At 58.2% G+C, this 22334-nt stretch overlaps 4 protein-coding genes and 5 non-coding genes across 9 annotated transcripts in view; 7 read left to right on the top strand and 2 right to left on the bottom strand.

Annotated features, from left to right (window-relative positions):
- Nucleotides 1–495: 495 nt before the first annotated feature.
- On the bottom strand, nucleotides 496–1569 carry LOC141464893 (40-kDa huntingtin-associated protein-like). The gene has a single exon (XM_074148049.1). It carries the CDS (start codon nucleotides 1567–1569, stop codon nucleotides 496–498), a length of 1074 nt encoding a protein of 357 aa, XP_074004150.1.
- Nucleotides 1570–4154: 2585 nt separating this feature from the next.
- On the bottom strand, nucleotides 4155–5168 carry LOC141465063 (probable G-protein coupled receptor 34). The gene has a single exon (XM_074148253.1). It carries the CDS (start codon nucleotides 5166–5168, stop codon nucleotides 4155–4157), a length of 1014 nt encoding a protein of 337 aa, XP_074004354.1.
- A 6358-nt stretch (nucleotides 5169–11526) lies between these two features.
- On the top strand, nucleotides 11527–12591 carry LOC141464929 (40-kDa huntingtin-associated protein-like). The gene has a single exon (XM_074148090.1). It carries the CDS (start codon nucleotides 11527–11529, stop codon nucleotides 12589–12591), a length of 1065 nt encoding a protein of 354 aa, XP_074004191.1.
- Nucleotides 12592–14474: 1883 nt separating this feature from the next.
- Nucleotides 14475–22334, top strand: part of DKC1 (dyskerin pseudouridine synthase 1) — an 11935-nt gene continuing 4075 nt past the window's right edge. Inside the window, exons 1-11 of the mRNA XM_074148242.1 lie at nucleotides 14475–14543; nucleotides 14750–14811; nucleotides 15102–15188; nucleotides 15761–15852; nucleotides 16506–16690; nucleotides 17200–17264; nucleotides 17839–17965; nucleotides 18343–18473; nucleotides 19460–19603; nucleotides 20054–20174; nucleotides 21389–21507. Coding sequence (XP_074004343.1) covers nucleotides 14528–14543; nucleotides 14750–14811; nucleotides 15102–15188; nucleotides 15761–15852; nucleotides 16506–16690; nucleotides 17200–17264; nucleotides 17839–17965; nucleotides 18343–18473; nucleotides 19460–19603; nucleotides 20054–20174; nucleotides 21389–21507 — 1149 coding nt within the window. The 5' untranslated portion in view covers nucleotides 14475–14527. The remainder of the gene's footprint in view (nucleotides 14544–14749; nucleotides 14812–15101; nucleotides 15189–15760; nucleotides 15853–16505; nucleotides 16691–17199; nucleotides 17265–17838; nucleotides 17966–18342; nucleotides 18474–19459; nucleotides 19604–20053; nucleotides 20175–21388; nucleotides 21508–22334) is intronic.
- LOC141465143 (small nucleolar RNA SNORD17) lies at nucleotides 17365–17613 on the top strand. Its single transcript, XR_012463274.1, has one exon. It is a non-coding gene; the product is annotated as a small nucleolar RNA SNORD17 (small nucleolar RNA).
- On the top strand, nucleotides 18164–18239 carry LOC141465134 (small nucleolar RNA SNORD83). Its single transcript, XR_012463266.1, has one exon. It is a non-coding gene; the product is annotated as a small nucleolar RNA SNORD83 (small nucleolar RNA).
- On the top strand, nucleotides 18639–18772 carry LOC141465140 (small nucleolar RNA SNORA36 family). Its single transcript, XR_012463271.1, has one exon. It is a non-coding gene; the product is annotated as a small nucleolar RNA SNORA36 family (small nucleolar RNA).
- LOC141465142 (small nucleolar RNA SNORD17) lies at nucleotides 20428–20676 on the top strand. Its single transcript, XR_012463273.1, has one exon. It is a non-coding gene; the product is annotated as a small nucleolar RNA SNORD17 (small nucleolar RNA).
- Nucleotides 21800–21875, top strand: LOC141465133 (small nucleolar RNA SNORD83). The gene has a single exon (XR_012463265.1). It is a non-coding gene; the product is annotated as a small nucleolar RNA SNORD83 (small nucleolar RNA).

Genomic DNA, 22334 nt, shown 5'->3' with positions numbered 1-22334 from the left:
CTTTCAGTCTCAGTGCTCCGGGCTTCCAGCTGCTCTACAGAAAATGCTGCCAGGCCACCACCACCGGTCCCCCGGCAACCACTTGAGAGTCACCGACCGACTCCTTTTGGCCGCTGCAAGAGCCAAACGCACGGCCTCGTGTTGGCTGCAGCGTCTTTTATTTCCAGGAGGGAAATCAGGGTCTCATTTTGATGTGTTTTTTATTTAAAGGCAACTCCAGCACCAGTTGCTTCCCGGATGACAAAAGCCGGTTCCCTACGGAAGACTCGGGCTCTGCCTCCAATGGGCGCCTGGGCTTTGGGGCCGCTCCAGCACGAGAACCCCCGGTGCGAACGGCGGGCGCTTTCCTGGGACACCAGGCAAAGGCGCAGGCGGACGCAGCCACTCGCCCGCCTCCGGCGCGGAAGGCGCAGCGACCACCGACACCGGCCCGGAGGCCGCCCCGCAGCCTCAGCCCCGGCCCCGCCGAGCCCCGGGCCCCCGTCCCGGCGGCGCTCACAGCCCCTGCCCGGCGGGGCTCAGCATCTCCTGCAGCACCAGGTGCAGCAGGTGGTTCTGCTCGGCGCTCAGCAGCGGCCACAGCTCGGCCTGCAGCGCCTTCAGCGCCTCCGCGTCCTTCTCCTGGCACGCCAGCACGGCCGACTGCAGCAGCAGGAACAGCTCCCCCGGCAGGTAACCGGCCGCCGCCGGCAGACCCCCGCCCGCCCCGCCACCCGCCGCCCCGCCGCCCTCCGCCGCCTCCCAGCAGTACCGCTCCAGCGTGCGGGCGTGCTCGGGCAGCAGCTTGGCGGGCGGCGGCTGCAGCAGCAACAGCAGCAGCACCCGCGACACCTCGCAGCGCGCCAGCACCTCCGCGAAGGCGCCGCCGCCGCCGCCCGCTCCGCCGCCGCCGCCGCCGCCCAGCCCGGCCCCGGCCAGCGCCTGCGCCCGCGTCAGCGCCGCCAGCGCCCCGGCGTAGTCGCGGCCCAGCAGCAGGCAGGAGGCGCGCTCGGCCAGGCAGCGCAGCGCCTCCAGGGGCAACCGCGCCGCCGCCAGCAGCTCGGCCGCCCGCTGCAGGGCCGCGGCGGCCCGGGCGGGACGGCCCGTGTCGCGCAGCGCCGCCGCCAGCTCCAGGCAGAGCCCGGCCGCCAGCGCCGGCTGCCCCCGCTCCAGGTGCAGGCGGGCGGCGAAGGCGCCGCAGCTCTGCGCCGCCGCCACGTGCTCGCCGAAGCCGCCGCGCAGCCCCAGCCGCTGCCGCAGGTCCCGCTCCTGCCGCAGGAACAGCCGCGCCGCCTCGGCCAGGGCGGCCGCCTCGGCCGGCCCGTGGAAGAGGCTCTGGGCGCAGCGCGCCACGGCCAGCTGGCACCAGGCCGCGTAGGGCAGGCTCTCCTGGGCGCGCAGCTCCCGCGCCAGCGCCGCGAACTGCTCCGCCGCCTCCGCCACGTTCGGCTTCCGCAGGAACCGCCGCCGCAGCTTGGCCGACACCAGCCGGTACCGCGACAGGAAGTCCCCGTCCCCGCCCAGCCCCGGACCGGGGCCGCCCGCCCCGCCGGGGCCGGAGCCGCCGCCGCCGCCGGCCGCCGACAACATCGCGCGCTGCCGGACGCGGAAACGGACACGGACGCGACGCGCGCGGCCCGGCCCCGCCTCACCTCGCCCGCCAATCGGCGCCCGCTCCGGGGTCACGCGGACCGGGGCGCGGGCGTGGCTGCCGCTCACCAGCGCTTGGCCTGAGCGGCGCTCCGCCCACTTGTGGGCGTGGTCCTGCGCGGCGGCCCCGCCCCGTCCCCATCCCGGCGGAGCGGCGGGGCCGGGGGGACACGGGCCGTCGGGGGGAACCGGCAGCAGCCAGGCGAACAAGGAGAGTTCACCCCCCCGGCAGCAGTGGGTGAGGCCCAGCGCCAAGGGATGTGTGTGGCGAGGTGGTCCCAAAGCGGGGTCGTTTACCCGCTGTGCCGGATACAGGCACGACGCGCGCGGCCCCGCCCCGCCTCTCCTCGCCCGCCAATCGGCGCCCGCTCCGGGGTCACGCGGACGGCGGGGTTGGGCGGGGCGCTTACTGTGAAAACACGGAAGTGGGCGCGGGCGTGGTTACATAGCGGGCGTGGTTACATGGTGGGCGTGGTTACATGGTGGGCGTGGCCTGCGCAGCGCTGCGGCGGCAGCTCCTCCGCCCCGGGTACACCCCTCGTCCTCGGCCGCTCGGAGCCGGGGTCCCGGCCGCCCCGCGCCCCCCAGAGACACAGCTCCGGGCCGCAGGGCCGCCGCTCGGCTCTGTGACTCGGGACGTGCCGAGCTCCGCGGAGCCGGACCCGGAGGAGCCTCTGGCTCCTGGAAGGGGCTCGCCCAGGCCGCCTCCCTCGGGGCGGGAGCAGCAGCAGGAGGAGCTGCCTGCTCCAGGGCACCTGCATCTCGGGACTGAGCATCAGCCCCTTCGCCCTGCGGCTTCTCCTATCGCCGGGGGCCGCCCTCGCTTCCCGCCAACTTCCTGCTTCCTCCTGCCTGCCAGCGCCCCCGCAGTCGGGGTCCCGTCTCCTCTCAGCTGCACCCCCTTCTTTCCCCCCAAAAGGGGAACGGGCACCGGTACTGTGTGTCCCGTGTGTCCCTGCGGAGCGGACGCGGGGTGCTGGCCGGGTGTGGGGTCGTGAGGATTTGTGGCCTCTGTGCTACTGTGCAGGCGGGGAGGTGTGGGGGGGACTCTGCTTTATGAGGGGGGAAACGGCTTCCCACAAGCTGTATAGGGCACACGCGCTCTGATGTTGCGATACCACACACCGTTCCTGCTTTGACTCTTGTTAGTTGGAAAATGAGAACAGTTTTGTGACCTTTATTTGCGGCTTTCCACGGGAAGACCTTGGCTTTCGGTGTTTCCCCCCACCCCTATTAAAGAGAAAAATATCCTGCTTCTGCTCTTGATGTTTTTAGTAGCAGAGATGAAAGAGCACAGTGGGCCTTGTCCTCTGATTTTTCAACGGTGCTACAGTGGGGTTTGGGGTTGCTCAGACCTTAACTGGAAAGATCAGAGGATTCAGTCTTTAACGTAACATTTTATTCTCCCAAGTATCGTTCGAATGTTTGAGCTAAACAGTTATTAGAACAGTTCACAGTCGGAATGAAAATCCTCCCTCCCCTCATTGCTGTGTTTGCCTGATGGGCGAGTGGCTCAGTCTGTGTCTCCAAGTCTGCAGTCTTCTAAAATAAGCAAACAGATGAACATGTGAAACAGGAAAAATACAAACAGGGAATTGTCCTCTTCTGAAGGAAGAGAATGGACACCGAAGCATAAGAAAGGCAGAAAGTCTTGCTAGGCCCTTCCGTGGTGCATTTCCAAGGGTCGTTGGACCCCTTGCTGGATGTTCTTGGTGCAGCCCAAGCGCCCAACAAGTGTTGTGCAATGGCCAGGCAAAGCTGCTGCTCCTGGGTGAATGTGCCAGAGAAATGAGCAAAGGAGAACTGCTAAAGGAAGCCTGGAGCTGTCTGAATACCCAGAAAAGTGAGGCTGTCCTGGAGTAACAAAGACTGCAGTAACAGGAGAGGAAAAGCTATAATTTTCCTGGTTTGGGGTTACAGATTGGCAATGTGTCCTGGTGTGCCTGACCTCCAAGGCCCGCGGTGCCTGTTTCTGGGCTCCATCATGGAGCAAAATATTCACCCACTCCCCAGGTAATGCTCTGATGGGTGTCTCCCTCTTCTTTTCCCAATGCTTCTTCATTTCTCATCTCCCTTTCCCTTTTCCTGCTTTCTCTGGTGTGGAGACAATGTGGTGCCTAGAAAACATTCACAGTGGATCCCCATTCCTCCCATCGCTCCTCTTCCTCCCATTGAAGGAGCCCGTCTCAGTCCTGGGCTCTGCACTTGCACTTCCCCAGGCTGGATGGAGACCTAGGCCAAGGCTGTTTCTCCTTGGACACTTCCAGCCTTCCCTCCTGGGAAATACGTTCTTCAGCTGCGTCAGCTGAGCTGGTGCAGAAAAAAGGAAGGTCCCAGTTATCCTTCTCTTTTCACTTATGCCCCCAAGGAAGCTCTAGCCCTGGTGATGTCAGTGGAAGAAACATGAAGTGGTTCCAGTTTCTTTCTCCATCTTCCCAGCAAGTCTTGTCTGGTAAATATCAGCAGTCAGAGCAAATCCTTGATGAGAAGGTCGCATGCCTGAGACTTTGGCCCCACTGGAAAGCCTATATCTCTGTCACAGACCTGCTGTGGCTCAGCCCGCCCTGATGCCTTAGAAGAGCTCTCTTCAGCCTGCCCCGGACAGTGCAGAGCACAGCCCTCCGGAAGCTGCTGGACAAGAGGAAGAAGATGACTGGGTCAAGGCAGCTGTTGAGGGCTGAGATGCAGAGCACAAGCTCATTAGCCAGGTGGAGACCCTGCTTCCAGGGCAGACTAGAAATGTTCCCCACTTGCGCAAGGATGTAAGGAACGCGGACAACATGATAGGGGGTGAAGCACACAATAAAGATGATCAGGACTATGAAGGTCTTGGCGATGGCTCTTGTGCTGGTCTTCTTGTTCAGCTGCTGCGCTTTCACTGAAGACACTCTGTGGAGCTTGGCAAATATCTTACTATAGAAGTAGAGGAAGAGCAGCAGCAGGATGAAGAAAGTGGCTACTGCGACCATGTTAAAAGCTGCTGCTGTGGTGCTTTTGCTCCTGAAATGGAAGCATTTGTGGTCACAGGGCCCTTCTCCTCTTGTCTCAAAAAAGAAAGGCAGCATGAACAGTGTGTGCACAAACCAAATCACCCCAGAGACCACAGTGCTACACGACACAGTGTGAATTCTAAATTTCTGCAGGGGCCAGATGATCTTCAGGTAGCGGTCGAGGCTGATCAGGCTGAGGAATGTGATGCTGACGTACATGTTGAGGTAGAAGAAGGCCCCAATGATGTTGCAGAAGATCAGAGGCTCGCTCTTGTTGTGAAAGGCGATGCGGAAGGGCAGGCAGAGGGAGAGCAGCAGGTCAGAGAGCGCCAGGTTCCTCATGTACACGGTGATGGAGGTCCTGCGCTGCGCGCCGCACAAGAACACCCAGAGCGCCAGGGTGTTGCTGAGCAGCCCGATGATGAAGATGAGGGAGTACGTCACAGGGAGCGTCACAGAGAGGAACTCGTCTCGGATCTCATAGCAGGAGTTGCTGAGTTTGTGCTCTTGGAGCTGGCTGGCAGGAAAGGGGGTACTCGGGGAGTCCATTGTTAGGGCCATGGATCTGGAAAGAAAAATGCAGGAGGTGTTGGAACAGACATCTGCATGAGCTGATTCCATACAGGCACCGTCACTTCTAGATATTGAAGACCTCTGCAGTACCTCTGTGGTTCCCTGGTGCCCCAGGTCACTGTAGACACAACTTTGCAGTCCCCCAAACTGTTATGTGAAGGCCACCAGCTTGCATAGCACATGGAAAACCGGACTAGGGACTTGGGAGCATGAGTCTGCCAGGCTCACACGCTGGCTTTTTGGCACTGCCTTCTGTCCCCTGGTGCTCAGGCATACAGAGAAAACAGGCCACCACGCTCCTACCACAGGCTGGTCCGAGGTGTGGCAACTGCCTTTTCTCCTGGCTTCTCTCATGCTGCTCTGTGCTACTCTCTGCTAAGGAAGGATGTGAGACTGGAGTGGTGGCAGTTGGCTGCTGTGTGCTGGGTAAGCACAACCTACTAAATACCAAAATCTGGGGTTCCTTGGCAGGGGAAGATCACATTTTTGATTGTACGTGAGCAACCAAATGGGTAGAGCAAACATGAATTCAGACCACCCACAGCACGATACCTATGGGGATCTCGGCGTTGTTGAGGGACACTGCTGAGGTCTGTCAGAGCTCCCTCTGAGGCTGGGAAATCAAACCCATACCCGGCTTTTCCTTCATCACCATTCTGTGGCTCTCACATCAGATACCCGGGCTTGCCTCAGGGGTAAGGCTTCCTCCACCGGACTCTTCCCTCCCGCCCAGCTCTCTCTCATGCCCGTCCCTTCTCACCCGGGGACCCCAGCGCTTGCAAGGTGCAGGGCAGCGGGACAGGGCTGCAGCTCTCTGCCAGCAGTGACAGTGCAGGGGGTGCACTTGCTGGTCCCAGTGGCTAGGCTGGAGCTCTGACTCCGGACGTGTGTGTGCCTACATGGCCTCGGTCTCAGCCCTCTTCTCATGACTTTACCCACAGCTGCTTTTCCATCGGTGGTGCAAGGCTGCAGGGCTCCTCCACCAGCGAGGGAAGGCAGGGAGCGAGCCCACATCAGGGATGGAGGCACTGCAGCCGTGGTGGCCCGGCTCTGCCTGGCACTGCTGGGGACTGACCCCAGAAACTCTTCACATGCCCCTGAGCTCCTGTTTCCCCTGGGCAGGGATGGGAGGCCTGGCTCCTTCCAGCCCCTCACCCTTCACTCCCCTTCCCGCTTTCCGTGACGTTGAGTTACCCATAGCTGCAAAAACCTCCAACTTCCTCCCTACCTGCCACAACTTAGGTCTAACAGATTACTCTGCTCCCTTCATACGTCCCCAGCCTCAGGTGCTGTTCTGGTTTGCTGCACGGGGGTGATGCCACCAGGCACCTGATTTCTTCAAGCTGGATCCTTGCAGCATCCCTGTGTGCCTGTATGGACCCAGCGCGGTGCCTCTTACCTGGGGGGCTGTACCGGTCCCTGCGAGGGCAGGCACGGACTCCCCTGTGTGTGCACAGTCGGACTATCAGTACAAGCGCATAGAGAGTTGTGTGTGTCGTTCAGGGGTATGTGCGTGTATGTACAACTGAATGGCAGCGTGACCTTCATGTGGGAGTGAGAGTTGGGACAGTGGTACACACGCTTCGTGTGTGTCTGCAGGGCTGTGACAGTTTGCCTGAGAGTGCACAGCTGTGCCACGGTCCCCGTGCCTGTGTGTGACTCCAGCCATACTTGAGCCCCTTGTGTGGCAGATGTTCCTGCCTGTCCTGGGCTCCTTCTGCTCAGCCCACCATTCTCTCCACCCAGACCCAGTCCAGCTTTTCCCACCAGCCATTCCCCCAACCTGAGTTAGTATCCCTGTACCCCCTCAGTACCCCCTCAGTATTCCTGATTCCTTCTTCCCCCTCAACACTCACCCCCATGACAAAAACACCCCAATGAAGTAAGAAGAAAAGCCACCCCAGAGTCACCTACCTCTCTCAGCACCTCTCCTCTGCTCCTTCTCCTGCTGTGACAGTGGTTCCTGCTCTCACCGGGGCCCCTATAAGCCCTTGGCTGGTGACGACAACTCTCACCGTGACAAACATCCTCCATGGTTTCCCCGCTCCTCCCATGTGGGCTTGATGGGTTTTTCCCCTTCTGGCCCTGGAGAGGGGGTGCGTTTTGCAGGGGTTTGTCCTGATGCAGGCTCTTCAACGCACGCCGTGCACCCACTTCCCCGAGCAAGCGCTGGCCACGGCCGCAGCTCATGCGAATGAGCCAATTTGGAGACCTGTGGTCCAGCCCAGGGTGCTGCTCTCTCCAAATCGGCTCATTCCCACCAGCACAGGTCAATCCCCAAGCCAAACTTGATATTCCTCTTGAAAGCATCATCCGCTGCCCTCGGCGACCACAGGGGATGCCAGGCACTCGTGGGAGAGCTCAGCCACAGGGAGGTGGGGCATAGTGGTGTGCCACCACTCACAGCTACCCCATGGCATCAGGGCTGCGAGCGTGGGTCTACGCTGGCAGAAGGAGGGGAGTTCTCCCAGCTTTTGCCCACGCTGAGGGGGAAGCGATTCAGCTGGAAGTCCTTGAAGCATCCACTTCCTTGGAGACCCCTGGCCTGATCCTGCACTGGCTTCAGCCCTGCCCAAACAATATTCCCAGCATTGCCTGCACCTGGTCGGGGTGGCATGGAGACAGACTGCCACCTCTCCTTCCTCCTCCAGGCAGGGAGTCACACAGGCAGCTCGTCCCCCAGCCCTCATCCCAGACGCCAAAAGCACAACAGCCCCATGCGTGGAGCAGATCGTTCCGCAAACTGTTTCCACGTTACCGGATTTAGCTCGCAGAGCAGCGTGAGGTGCGCCCACACAGATGCAGGGGAGGAACGGGCAGGTGATGGCAGTGGAAAGGAGAAATCTTTTTGCATGCTGCTCTCCACCAGGGTCTGGCCAGGGCTGAGAGAGCAAACGGAGCTGTACACAGCTGTCCTGATCAAAGACGGGGCAGCACCCTTTGCACTGTCAGCACTGCTGTACACCTGGGGAAGGAGAGGCACCAACACCTGAGGTGTCTGGGCAGAGCTGGGCAGAGCTCAGGGTCAAGCCCAGCATCCTCCCAGCCCCATGGCAAGCAGTGCAGCCCCTCTTCTCACAAATACGACTGTCTCCAGCCACCCAGGCAGCTCCTCGTGCCCCCTGGAGGGAACAGAACTCAGGATCTCTTCATCTGCAGCTCACGTTCCAGCGCAAGCCCCAAAGGGCAGTAAATGATGCAGGTCCCGAGCAGTGAGTCAGTCCTCCAGCCGCACACGTCCAAATGTCAGCAGTGAGAAACATCTTTCAGCAGCACGGGAAGATTCCTGCTGTGACCAGAGCTCGAGGGCTGCCGGCGAGCTCGTTGGGGCTATGGGGCTCTGAACCCCTTGGGGAAAGGAGGTATCTACACCCTATCTTCCTGCTTCCCACCCTGCAGCCGCCCTGTGAGAGGCTTTAGGTCCAGCTGCGTTCAGACCTCTCAAAAATGAGTCAAGTCACCGTTCACATGGGCTAGAGAGAAACCCCTGCCTGTACCTGCTTGTGGTCTTACCCCTCGGCGGGGACTCACACAGGAAGCCCGTGGGCAGGTACCGTGCTGCCGGGGCTTGTGTCAGCACCAGCCGCCCTCCGGCAGAAATGCCGCTTCCCAGGCCAGGAAACCTGCTGCTCATCTGCCTCCCCTTGGCGGGACTCCCCCAGCCCAGGGGCTGCCTTCCCAGTACCAGCAGCCTCAGGCTTCACTCTGAAGCCTAACCTAGACCTGGGGATGGGCTGGGTCACCTGCCATCCTCTGTTCCACCGCAAGGCACTGTCACATAATGACTGAGTGGCTCTGGGAAACAGGAATGAAATCCAGATCCACAGGGTGCTTTACCAGCAGGCTTGATTTGAAACACCTTGGCTGTGCTTCTCAGACACCCCATGCCCTGACAGCATCCCTTACCCGGCTGAGCTGAAGCTGCTGCTTCCCTCCAGAGGGAAACCATGGCTTCTCTGCAGGACCAGTGTAGGAGATGAGTAAGGCAGGAGGCTTTGTTCCAGTTGTGGAAATCTTTAAGCCTGAAGAACGGAAGCTGAAGGCTGTCAAACCCCTGATTTTTCCGTCTTGTCCCAGTGTCTTTTGCTGCGTCAGCTTCACCTCCAGCCCTTGCTGAGTAATTAGGAAAGATAAACCTAAGCAGAGCTGCCAGCCGACAGGCAGAGAAGTAACTGTAAACAGAGAAAGGCCAGGAAGTTTGAAAGTGCATTTCTACAGCATCAGCTGACTGGTGTGTGCCACTTTCAAACATATCCATACGGATAAGCACATCGCCACACTCGCATCCCCTGTGTTCCTGTCCAGCCCTTCTGCGGCGACCTGGCCTCTGCAAGGGCCCAGGGACAGAGCTGGGACAAGCAAGCTCCTGGTTCCTGCCACCCCGGTCGGGAGCTACGAGGGTGTAAAGGAGAGAAGTAAGGCCAGGCTTGCAGGGAGGGACATCTTCTATTAGATCGGCTGGTACCACTGGGATGGCACCAGCCTGGCTGTGCAGCCCAGTCCAGAGTAGAGGGATCTGCTGGGACCGGGAGCAGAGATAAGGTCTTTAGTCCTGAGGGTGGGTGGTCACTGCCCGTGCTTGGCTTCAAGCGCAGGAAGCACACGGAGACCTGCAGCTCGCAGGCAGAGATGCTGGCAGCCTGTGGTCTGCACGGCTGCTGTGAGCCGGGGTTTTGTGAGCGTCGTTATGCCGCAACACCATCACTCGCTTGGGGAATTTGTTACTCATTCTGAAGAGCACAGAGGGATGAGCTACATTATTGATCACACTTCAGTTTCATTTCTGAGCTGTGCAGCTCTTTGAGAGCTAAGAGCGTAGGTCAGAGTGAGTTTTTCTCAAGATACTGTTTGGGTGGGTGTTGTTTTTCGTTTTTTTTTTTGTATAAATTGAACGCTGAGCATCAATGAGAAGTACTGAACTTGAACTTCAGTTTCAGGCACTGACACCCACACTGTCCTTTGGGACTAAGTTTTTACCAGCGCGCTGCTGGGACACGTGTAGGAAAGTGCCCATGTCAGAGCAACCACATGGGTGCTCCGAGCTTATTCAGGACAAGTTGAAAGCTCAGTGCCACCTGCCACCAAGCCTGGCTGATGTGATCCTGAGGAACGGGGAGAGCAGGAGGGAAGGCTGGCTGCAGAGGATCCCACAGGGCTCCCCAGCCATGTCACCTCAGCTCATGGTGTGGGTGCAGTTTGGTGTAAGTGCTTATACATACGGGAGTGTAAGAACAGCCCCTCTTAGCCAGACCAAAGGCCTGCTCAGCCCAGGACCTGCTCTGGCAGCGCTGTAAGCAGATACTCTGGAAAAAGCAAGAAGCATGGAAGCACACCTGGTACTTCCCCCACCCACCCACTGTCTCTGGCATCTTCAGTGCCGGGGATTTCCTGAGTCGGATGTGGTATATCTATTTAGGAGCCCCAAGAGCTCTCGTGTCCAGGTATTTCTCTGTAACCCTTTGAACTCACCTAAAATCCTGCTTCGGCAGGGGAGTTGGACTAGATGATCTTCATGGTCCCTTCCAACTCTAAAAATTCAGTGAAATTCAGTGAAAATTCCTGCCTCTGCTCTGTGTGTACGGTGGCGTCTCACACACCGGGTAAACAAGTCATATGAGGAGAGGCTGAGGGAGCTGGGCATGTTTAGTTTGGAGAAGAGAAGGCTGAGGGGGGACCTCATTGCCCTCTACAACTCCCTGAAAGGAGGTTGTAAAGAGGTGGGTGCTGACCTCTTCTCCCAAGAGAATAATGACAGGACCAGGGGAAATGGTGTAAAGTTGCAGCAGGGGAGGATTAGATTAGATATTAGGAAGAATGACTTTACTGAGAGGGTGGTCAGGCACTGGACCAGCCTGCCCAGGGAGGTGGTGGAGTCACCATCCCTGGAAGTATTTTTTTTTTCGTGGTTGGACTCGATGATCTCAAAGGACCCTTCCAACCAACATGATTCTGTGACTCTGTAAACGACCCCGCTTTGGGACACACACCCCCCCCCCACATCCCTTGGCGCTGGGCCTCACCCACTGCTGCCGGGGGGGTGAACTCTCCTTGTTCGCCTGGCTGCTGCCGGTTCCCCCCGACGGCCCGTGTCCCCCCGGCCCCGCCGCTCCGCCGGGATGGGGACGGGGCGGGGCCGCCGCGCAGGACCACGCCCACAAGTGGGCGGAGCGCCGCTCAGGCCAAGCGCCGGTGAGCGGCAGCCACGCCCGCGCCCCGGTCCGCGTGACCCCGGAGCGGGCGCCGATTGGCGGGCGAGGTGAGGCGGGGCGGGGCGGGGCCGGGCCGCGCGCGTCGCGGCCGCGTCCGTGTCCGTTTCCGCGTCCGGCAGCGCGCGATGCTGTCGGCGGCCGGCGGCGGCGGCGGCTCCGGCCCCGGCGGGGCGGGCGGCCCCGGTCCGGGGCTGGGCGGGGACGGGGACTTCCTGTCGCGATACCGGCTGGTGTCGGCCAAGCTGCGGCGGCGGTTCCTGCGGAAGCCGAACGTGGCGGAGGCGGCGGAGCAGTTCGCGGCGCTGGCGCGGGAGCTGCGCGCCCAGGAGAGCCTGCCCTACGCGGCCTGGTGCCAGCTGGCCGTGGCGCGCTGCGCCCAGAGCCTCTTCCACGGGCCGGCCGAGGCGGCCGCCCTGGCCGAGGCGGCGCGGCTGTTCCTGCGGCAGGAGCGGGACCTGCGGCAGCGGCTGGGGCTGCGCGGCGGCTTCGGCGAGCACGTGGCGGCGGCGCAGAGCTGCGGCGCCTTCGCCGCCCGCCTGCACCTGGAGCGGGGGCAGCCGGCGCTGGCGGCCGGGCTCTGCCTGGAGCTGGCGGCGGCGCTGCGCGACACGGGCCGTCCCGCCCGGGCCGCCGCGGCCCTGCAGCGGGCGGCCGAGCTGCTGGCGGCGGCGCGGTTGCCCCTGGAGGCGCTGCGCTGCCTGGCCGAGCGCGCCTCCTGCCTGCTGCTGGGCCGCGACTACGCCGGGGCGCTGGCGGCGCTGACGCGGGCGCAGGCGCTGGCCGGGGCCGGGCTGGGCGGCGGCGGAGCGGGCGGCGGCGGCGGCGCCTTCGCGGAGGTGCTGGCGCGCTGCGAGGTGTCGCGGGTGCTGCTGCTGTTGCTGCTGCAGCCGCCGCCCGCCAAGCTGCTGCCCGAGCACGCCCGCACGCTGGAGCGGTACTGCTGGGAGGCGGCGGAGGGCGGCGGGGCGGCGGGTGGCGGGGCGGGCGGGGGTCTGCCGGCGGCGGCCGGTTACCTGCCGGGGGAGCTGTTCCTGCTGCTGCAGTCGGCCGTGCTGGCGTGCCAGGAGAAGGACGCGGAGGCGCTGAAGGCGCTGCAGGCCGAGCTGTGGCCGCTGCTGAGCGCCGAGCAGAACCACCTGCTGCACCTGGTGCTGCAGGAGATGCTGAGCCCCGCCGGGCAGGGGCTGTGAGCGCCGCCGGGACGGGGGCCCGGGGCTCGGCGGGGCCGGGGCTGAGGCTGCGGGGCGGCCTCCGGGCCGGTGTCGGTGGTCGCTGCGCCTTCCGCGCCGGAGGCGGGCGAGTGGCTGCGTCCGCCTGCGCCTTTGCCTGGTGTCCCAGGAAAGCACCCGCCGTTCGCACCGGGGGTTCTCGTGCTGGAGCGGCCCCAAAGCCCAGGCGCCCATTGGAGGCAGAGCCCGAGTCTTCCGTAGGGAACCGGCTTTTGTCATCCGGGAAGCAACTGGTGCTGGAGTTGCCTTTAAATAAAAAACACATCAAAATGAGACCCTGATTTCCCTCCTGGAAATAAAAGACGCTGCAGCCAACACGAGGCTGTGCGTTTGGCTCTTGCAGCGGCCAAAAGGAGTCGGTTGGTGACTCTCAAGTGGTTGCCGGGGGACCGGTGGTGGTGGCCTGGCAGCATTTTCTGTAGAGCAGCTGGAAGCCCGGAGCACTGAGACTGAAAGGTGGCAAACCCTCTACAGTTAGGGTAATTAGGAGGCAAAGGAATGGTGGAGAAGGATGAGTTGTTGGCGTGGACCGTTTGCTCGGTTCTCCTCAGCTGCTGTTCCTGTCTGCTGCTGGGCACTTCTGGCTCTTGCGTCCGCTTATTGGGGCCGTTTCCGGGGCTGAGGTGGAGGAGGCCATTCTTCAGACCAGAAGAGAAAGGAACCCGCTGCCCTCGGTGCATCCAGCCGTTGCCTACAGGCCGAGCCAAACTTGTGCAGGGTTCAAGATGGACTCTCAAGAAGGGGATGACTTTTTCTGGAAGCCAGAGAGGCCCTGGTGGTCCCCACCGAATTGTGGGTGTTGTATGAACGAAGAGAAACTGTAATACACCCAGCTAATGGGAAATGAAAGAAACGCTGGCAGCAAACACCCTCCAGAGACCCTGGAGAAGGCTGAGGCTTTGGGAGGGAGCGATCCCGTTTGCACCCCTGGAGAGAAGACAGAGGCAAGAGGTAATTGGGGTGTAACAGTGGTATTCCATGTCCTTCTGATTGTAACAGCTGGCTCTAGAGACAGCAGTTTTTTTCAGCTGTTTTTCAGGTTCCCCGCTGAAATGACTAGGGACTGGGAGTTTTCCTAGCTGGAATGCAAACGTTCCTTCCCGGAATCTTTAAGAAGAGTTTATTGCCACAAAACCTTTTTTCATGTGTGAAGCAAAAATAAAAATCCACGCCTTGAAAGTACTCCCGACCCTCTCCTTTTCAATTAAAAGAGATGAAACTGCTGTTGGGCCATTATGTGGTGGTAATGAAAAAGGTGGCTCTGAATTTTTCGAGGCTGGAGCGATGGCTGTGTAGAGCTAATCCCCGGAGGAGGGATGTCTCTAAGATGCCTGGATCGTATGAGTTCAGAATCCTTAAAAGCTGCCCGCAGATAATTTTGGGTGAGTGTGGAGACCCTTCCTCGGGTCCCCAGGTCTGAGAGCGACCCTCGCTGCACTAATTGCAATTAGTGGGGGCGAACGCGAGCAGCGGGACTGTGTGTGGGGTGTCCCGGGGGCGGCAGGGCCGCTCTCTGGCGGGGTTCCCCGGGCCACGGCGGTGCTGGGGCGGGACGGATCGGGGCCCGCCCGCTGCTTCTCTCTGGGTTTCGGGTGCCCGCGGGGGCCGCTCGGAGCGGTGACACCGGCCGATCCCCCCCCCCGCCTCCGCCGGGGCCAGCGGGAGCCCCCTCGCCCCGCTCCGCAGGGGCTCCCCGCCGCGGTGCCCGGCTCCGCCTCGTCGTTCCCCGAGGGGCGGCGCTCCCGGGCCCTGCCGGTGAAAGGCCCGTCCCAGAGGCACCCCCTGCGACTTCCGCCCGCGCGGGGCGGGAGAGGTCACGTGCTGCCGCGGGGCTTGTCGGGAAAGGGGCGGTCTTTCCGGTCTCTGCGCGGCGGCGGCGGCAGCACGCGGCGGGGCCATGGCGGACGGGGACGGTGCGCAGCGGCGGGGACCGGCGGGGGAGCGCCTCGCCCCGCGGCCGGGCGCGGTGTGGGCGGGCGGGAAGCTGGGGGAGCCCCGGCGGGGCGGCGTGAGCGCGGGCCTGGGGACCGCCGTGGTGCCACGTGGGTGGGCGGCGGGCCCGGGCCGGGCCTGCCCCGCTCCTGGTGCGGCGGGGACGCTCAGCCTGTTTCTCCCGCAGGTTTCAGCGTGAAGAAGCGGCGGAAGAAGGAGAAGCGGGCGCTCCCCGATGAGGATGTAGCGGTGAGCGTGGGGCTGGGCTCGGGGTCTCCGGGGGCTTCCAGGGACCGGGCCCTGTGGCCCGGTGGGACAGGTTTGTGGGGCCCGGGGGTAGGTTGGGGAGTAGTGGTGGCTCGCAGCGGTCTGCCGAACGTTCTTCCTCCCCCTGCTATCACCGGAGGGAGCGGAGGCTACGGTGCTGGCGGGCAAAAGCCGCCGCTTCGGGGCTGGTTCACGGACCACGTGGCAGCGGGCGGGAGTGCGGGCCTCCGGGTTTCCCTTCTCTGATCTCCGTTAATTTCATCCGTCCCCAGGAGATCCAACACACGGAGGAATTTTTCATCAAGCCCGAGTCCCGCATCGCCCAGCTGGACACGTCCCAGTGGCCCTTGCTGCTGAAGGTAGGGCAGGTTACACACAACCTCCTGGCCATCCCTGCTCCTGCTCCTTCTTTTGGCCTCCCTCGCTCGGTGCAGGCCCGTGGAGATGCTCAGTTCCTTCTCTGTGTAACCCTCCTCCTGAGGAACAGCACACATGACACGCAGCAGAGGCAAACCTTCCGCATGCAGAAATCACGTTAGAAAAATCTATCTAGCAGTATCATTTGCATGCCTGCTTTCTAAAGCTTACCGTCTCCAGTAAAGACCACTCCAGATGTCTTCAGTGATTTATTTCGACCTGACAGTGGCCTGTGGTCTGTGTAGGCTTGTGGTGAGTTTCTGGGGTACATTGGTTTTATCCTGCATTGAAAAGGTTGGTATTGTGCTGCTCAGCCATCTCTTTCAGTGCAGGATTTCTGTTTCTTTCTCTAAAACGTTATGGTTTCAATGTTGGGTCATTTTCATTTTGGAAGGCCTTTTCACATAAACGTACAAATGCGATGCTGTGTTACTGGGGAGATGTATTGGGGCAAAGCGATGCTGAAACCAAGGTGAGCTCTTCTACACGTGTAACTTCTGCTTGTGTTTTGTAGAACTTTGACAAGTTGAATGTGATGACAGCACACTACACCCCGCTTCCTTCCGGTGCTAATCCCCTGAAGAGAGAGATTTCTGACTACGTTAGGTGAGCACAAGAAGGGCCAGAGTGGTTTATTATCATCAAAACGATTTTCTGTTCTGGATTCCCCTTGTACCTTTCTGCTTGACTCAGTGCCTTGCTGCTAACCAGTAAATGTCTAAATTTACACCTGGAGGTGTTCAAGGCCAGGCTGGATGGGGCTTTGAGCAACCTGGTCTAGTGGGAGGTGTCCCTGCCCATGGCAGGGGGGTTGGAACTCGATGATTTTTAAGGTCCCTTCCAATTCTGACCATTCTATGATTCTGTGAAATAGGACCCGCTGGTCACTTGCTGTGAGTTTGCTTTGTTCTGGGGTTGCGGCTGGGTTGTGGAGGGATGTGCCAACACTTGAGGAATTCTGTGGGCCTCGTGGAAAGTCCTTTGGCCTTTGAGACTGCTCCGAGTTTTGGTTTGGTTGAAGTGCAGAGTAGTGATGAGCAGCCTGGGGAGAAGAGAATTCTTTGAAGAATATATCACCTGCTGTGCACGGAGCAGCCGACATGTGCTCACCAAGAGCAGCTGTGAGGCTCGTGGCTTATTTGGCTGTATAAAAATACATTTTTTTGCAGCTATCACAAAACATTATCAAAGTTTTTTGCAGTCTTGCTGTGTTTGCCCTGATGCTTAGCTCCTGCTCTCTTTGTCATCTTGCACTATAGGTCTGGTTTTATTAACCTCGACAAACCTTCCAACCCGTCCTCCCACGAGGTGGTTGCATGGATCCGACGTATCCTTCGAGTAGAGAAGACCGGACACAGCGGCACTCTGGACCCCAAGGTGACTGGGTGCCTCATTGTGTGCATTGAGAGGGCGACACGACTCGTCAAATCTCAACAGAGCGCAGGTATGTTTATTGCCCAGGACCATTTATATTCTAAGTGACTGGGGAGGCGTGGAGTTGTTTTGGAGACAAAATGAAGATTTCCAGCCTTTGGAAGGGCTACGCTTGGTCTTCAGTGCCTTGACCTTAAGGGTTGCTCGTGCTTCTCACTCTAAGCCAGTGAGGGCACATCTGTGCTGTCACAAATTTGGTTTTTTTGATTGTTTCTCTGGGGCTTGTGCTGTTTTAAGTCGGTGAAAACCCTTCTGAGAGACTGGTTTCACGTACTCGCTGAACTTACAGCCTCAGCCTCTCAGTCCAGTGAAATAAAACTCAGTGAAGAAATAAACGTAGCTTGGATTTATTTTTGTTGGAAGAATAATCAATTCCATAATAAACTGTACGCCCTTCCTAGGAGAGGTGGATGTGAAACTTCCAGGGCTCTGGGGACCTGTGGCTGTGGAGCAGGGTGGACCTTGAGGTCAACATTAAATGCAAGTGGCCACTCCTGACTGCTCTTGTCGTTCTTTCAGGCAAAGAGTATGTGGGAATTGTTCGGCTGCACAATGCAATAGAGAGCGAGGCTCAGCTTGCCAGGGTAAGTCTCGGCCTGCCCTTGGCCGTGCTGGCGCTTTACATGCGAAGCGTTCAGCATCGGTGGGAAATGAGAGGGCAGGAGCGGAGCTCAGGTGCGCTGTGTGAGGTGATGATGAAGTTTATCCATTCTCTGAGTGCGGTGGTGCTGCCCTCCTGCAGCACCCCGATTCCTGTTCTAGGGTCTGGGTGCTGTGCAGCTTTCAGAGACCCTTCAGTCTCCCAGTGTCCTACTGGGGGCTGCTGTGGTGTCTGGCTGGCTGCCTGCAGGAGTGAAGTGGTGCCGGCAGGGTTGGAGCCTCTCTTCTGGGGTGGCTCCATCCCCACTGAGACGAGGGATGATGTCTGATCACACACTGTCACCTGATGAAAAAGCCCAGCTGTACTCACTGGCAGCCAGGGTGGCGTTTTGACCACATCACTGGTTCAGATTGGCTTTATTAAATATGACATCACCAAATTATGATGAACCTTGTGGTTTCTTACCCATGGAAGTAGTTGTAGTTGCTACAGACCCCAAGGTGCTCCAATGTTAAGGCACAGATGTGAGCTGTTACTTCTTCTGCTTCTACCCTCAGGCAATTGAAACTCTGACAGGCGCGCTGTTTCAGCGACCACCCCTCATTGCTGCTGTCAAACGACAACTGAGAGTCAGAACCATCTATGAGAGCAAGCTGGTGGAGTATGATCCTGAGAGAAGATTAGGTAAAACGGGGCTTTGCTGCCTTCTTCCTATTAGGCTGAGAGTGGGCAAACTTTCCCATGAAATGGGTTGCTTCCTATTCTTGGCAGATGTCTTAATGCATAAATCCTCACCACCATCAGGCAGTAACTGCTTCGTGCATTACTTCGGTGTGCTGAGAAGTAAATCCCATCTTTTTTTTTTGTATCCTTCGTTGAAGAGCCAAATGATGTCAATTAGATGGCATTAGCACTCAGTGCAAAGATGACCTTCATCTATCACCCCAGGCTGATGGCTCTGTGAAGGGCTGGACATACAGCTGCTCTCGGAGGGAGCTTCTAGATGTGTTTTGTTTCTAGATACGTATTTAAATGCTCTTCTGTCCTGTCCTGCTTTTCAGGTATCTTCTGGGTGAGCTGTGAAGCAGGCACGTATATCCGAACGCTCTGTGTTCACCTTGGTTTGCTGCTTGGTGTCGGGGGCCAGATGCAGGAGCTCCGCAGAGTGCGCTCAGGCATCCTGGGAGAGAAGGTAGAGTGGTAGCTCTAACTATAACCAGCAAATTTGCAAATTGTTAAAATTGCAAGAGTTCCTTGGAACTGGGCTGTTTTTACAGTGTTAAGGTAAGGGTGCGTGGTGGCTGGGAGGAGTTTTGTGAATAGCCCCAAAAAAGTAGGAGCTTTTGCCATAGACTGTAACCAAAGTGTTGAGTTCAGTTCAGGGTGTTGCCCCTGCTCTGGTAATTAAACTTTGGGACAGCGTGTGACTGGGAAGCACACCACGGTGGCTGAAGGTTTGTTTTAACCGCCCGTGTTTCTCAGCCTACAAACCCCGCACGTGCCCCACGTGGAGGCGTGTGAGCTGTCTGCCGCGCAGCCTGCCACCGCTTGGTGTCAGGGCACCACGTGGGGAACGTGCTTCATCGAAATGATCCTGGAAGATGCGGTCTCCTGCGGTCTTTTCAGTCTGGTCATAGCTGGATCCTGCTGCCTGTCCGAACTCCAGAGCTAATTTCTTTCCTTGCAAAGCAGGAGTATCAGAGTGCAAGTGCTTCCCCACCATTTGTGCTCTTACCACAGCTGTAACCACTGGCAGTCATGTCTGAATCCCAGGTGTCGGGTGCTTGCAGCTGCTTCAATAATCTATTCCATGTCACAGACTGAAGAGCTGTTAATTTAGATCTTTGTTCACTAACTTTTGTCTATAAGTCGCAGGTATTTGTTGAAGTTTGGCCACATTTCAAAGTTTCATGTGGACAGACCTTATACATTAGATCCGAGAGCTGTCTGAGGTTAGGAGGGTTGAAGTCTGTGGCAGCACAATTTAGTCTGACAATTTAGCTGTTGATGGAAGATATTCTTGCCTCTTTTACTTTGCTTTTTTGATGCTTCTGAGTTGGGCTTATGTTTTTTGCTCCCTTTCAGCACACTATTTGCTGTCGGACTTGAGCTGTTCCCTTGTCTGCATTTTGAGTTGGTGGCTGGTAGGAGAACTTAGAGGTGCTTGTGTCTTTGCAGGACAACATGGTGACTATGCACGATGTCCTGGATGCACAGTGGCAATACGACAACAACAAGGATGACAGCTACCTGCGAAGAGTTATCCTGCCGCTGGAGAAACTGCTGACTTCACACAAGCGACTAGTCATGAAAGACAGTGCGGTGAGTGCCTGAGAATGGTGCCAGGTGACAGCCAGAGACTGTGAAGTGTCCTCCTAACTTGTGCAGCTAATAACATAAATGGGGGGATCTGAATCCACATGGTGTCCTGATTGGGAGCTGTGTAGGATCTAGTATGGGTGCTGCCAGATGAGCAGTAAGATGTAAGAGCCAAGAACTGAGTGGCAGAGAAGCTGCTCTCCTCGCTTCAGGAGGATGCTGATGGTTATAAGAGATCTGCCTCACACGTTGTTTGCTGTGATAGGTTCTTTGCTTTGCTTGCTTTTTCTAAAGCCCTCAAGTTCTATATAGTGTACAATAAAAAAATAGATACGTGGGGATGTTACTGCTGGTACAGTAATGGCAACGGGAAGCTAAATATTAGAGGCACTTCTTACCTTTTTATTTTATTCTCTCATAGCTTATAAGCCCTCCTGTTCCCTACACTTTCAGGTTAATGCCATTTGCTATGGAGCCAAGATCATGCTGCCGGGTGTCCTGAGGTATGAAGACGGTATTGAGCTTAATCAGGAGATCGTTGTCATCACCACGAAAGGAGAAGCTATCTGCCTAGGTATGAAACTCCTTGTTCTTGTGCCCAACTAACTGCAGGGATAACAGACTGCATTCCAGAGAATGCACAACAAATGAGTCCCCGCATGCAAAAGGTTTAAATAGCGCCTCCTGATGGGGACTGTGGGTTAGTGTGGCCCACGGCAGCTGGTGTTGGGCAGGATGTTAAGAAACAGCGGCTGCATCGGTCCTTGGCAAGGTGGGAAGAGTTCCTCGCCCTGGTTTCAGCTCTGTGATGCTCAGGTGTGCGCTGTGTGAGGTGATGATGAAGTTTATCCATTCTCTGAGTGCGGTGGTGCTGCCCTCCTGCAGCACCCCGATTCCTGTTCTAGGGTCTGGGTGCTGTGCAGCCTCCAGAGACCCTCCAGTCTCCCAGTGTCCTACTGGGGGCTGCTGTGGTGTCTGGCTGGCTGCCTGCAGGAGTGAAGCGGTGCCGGCAGGGTTGGAGCCCCTCTTCTGGGGTGGCTCCATCCCCACTGAGACGAGGGATGATGTCTGATCACATACTGCCACCTGACACATCACGCTTCCAGTAAAAGGACTTGAGAAATGACTCCAAAGCGTGCTTTGTTCTAACCAGAGTCTTCAGAGAAGATGCGTGGGTGGCAGGTGGTGACATTCTGTACAGGCGATCTGTCACAGTGCTCAGTGCTGCATGCCTTCGTGCTCTGTCCAGAGCCATGGGACTGTGAGGGGCCTTGGAGGTGTAACACAGCCAAGCCATTCCACCTTGTTGTTTGTACTGCCTGCCCTCGGGTCATCTCGGGGACCTGGCAAGAAAAACATCATTTATTGGTAGAATTAGTCTCTAGTTTGGCTCCTCAAGGTTTTAGGAGCTGACGAAGGAGCAGCACTGCTCCTTTCTATGGTGGCGTGGTTCCTTGAGCTGCCTGGAAGTGCTCCAGTAGCTGCTCACAGAGCTTTTTCCCATGTGGGAAATGGTTGGTCTTACTGTGTTCACTGATCCAGAACCAGTCTTCTGGTGTAAGCTGGAGACACCTGTGCTTATGATGTGGTTAATCCATGACTGACACTCTCCAAAGTGTTAGTCCGAACTTCCCTCCAATGATGTTTTAGGATGAAATGGCACTGGTGGGGCGGGGGGTGTTACTCCTCTCTTGTGCTGACAGAGGAGCACAAAGAACAGGCTGAACATGGCAGGTTTCATTGCTGTTGCTGTTCTGCTGTTAATGAACTCTTTGCCTGGTTCTGCAGCCATTGCCCTGATGACCACAGCAGTCATTTCTACCTGCGACCATGGCATTGTGGCGAAGATCAAGAGGGTGATCATGGAGAGAGACACGTATCCCCGCAAATGGGGTCTCGGTCCCAAGGTGAGCGGTCAGGGGGGTATGGTCAGTCCCAGGGTGGTGGTGGGAGCCCAGCTGTTGGGATGTGAGACTCCAGGCCCCTCAGGCAGAGCTCTGCCTGTGTCTTCTCCAAGACCTCAGTGTAATTCTGCTGTGCTCTCCTTGGAGCCACGATGGTGGCGCTTCCCAGTGCTGGTGGGAGAGAGGTTTTCCCTCCCCATGGAGACTGGGCAGCTCTGCCCGAGGCCCAGCTGGTGCTTGTGCTCAAGCGTGGGCTCCTTGGGTCTGTACAGCACCAGCCCCGCTCTGGTAAAGAGCCAAATGATGTGAATTGGATGACACTAGCACTCTGTGCAAAGATGACCTTCATCTATCACCCCATACTGATGGCTCTGGAGGGGCTGGGCATGTAACTGCTTTTCTTTCTGGTGCAACCAATATTGTGAGACACTATATTGTGCCTGAAGGACCAGAGCAGTGGGAACACCCGTTCTTGGGTTCTTGTCCCATCTCAAGCATGTGGTAGCCATGGAAATCAGCATGTCAGCAGTGGTAGCTGCATTGCAGCCAGTCTGGTGTTTCACTGTGGCAAGTGATGCAGTTTGAACTTAAAACTCAGTGTCAAGTTGCTGTGGCTTGTTCCATACCTGTGGTTCAGGTGAAAGGTAGAAAGACATCTATCTCACAGCAGATGGGAGGTAATGTAGGCCAATTCAAGCATCGTGGAGTCCTTAGCAAAGCCTCGCATTTGCAGCTGGAGGGGTTCAGCTGAAATGTGGCATGTCATGAAGCTGGAGGAACTCTGATTCAAAGATCTGAGCTCCATGATGTGCAGAGTCATCTTATTCTTA

The sequence above is a fragment of the Numenius arquata genome, chromosome 5, assembly GCF_964106895.1.
Source record: "Numenius arquata chromosome 5, bNumArq3.hap1.1, whole genome shotgun sequence".
NCBI lineage: Eukaryota > Metazoa > Chordata > Aves > Charadriiformes > Scolopacidae > Numenius > Numenius arquata.
This window is presented reverse-complemented; position numbering and strand designations above follow the sequence as displayed.

Excerpts from the sequence above, each read along its gene's own strand:
- LOC141464893 (XM_074148049.1), bottom strand. The coding sequence starts at position 1,569 with ATGTTGTCGGCGGCCGGCGGCGGCGGCGGCTCCGGCCCCGGCGGGGCG.
- LOC141465063 (XM_074148253.1), bottom strand. The coding sequence starts at position 5,168 with ATGGACTCCCCGAGTACCCCCTTTCCTGCCAGCCAGCTCCAAGAGCAC.
- LOC141464929 (XM_074148090.1), top strand. The coding sequence starts at position 11,527 with ATGCTGTCGGCGGCCGGCGGCGGCGGCGGCTCCGGCCCCGGCGGGGCG.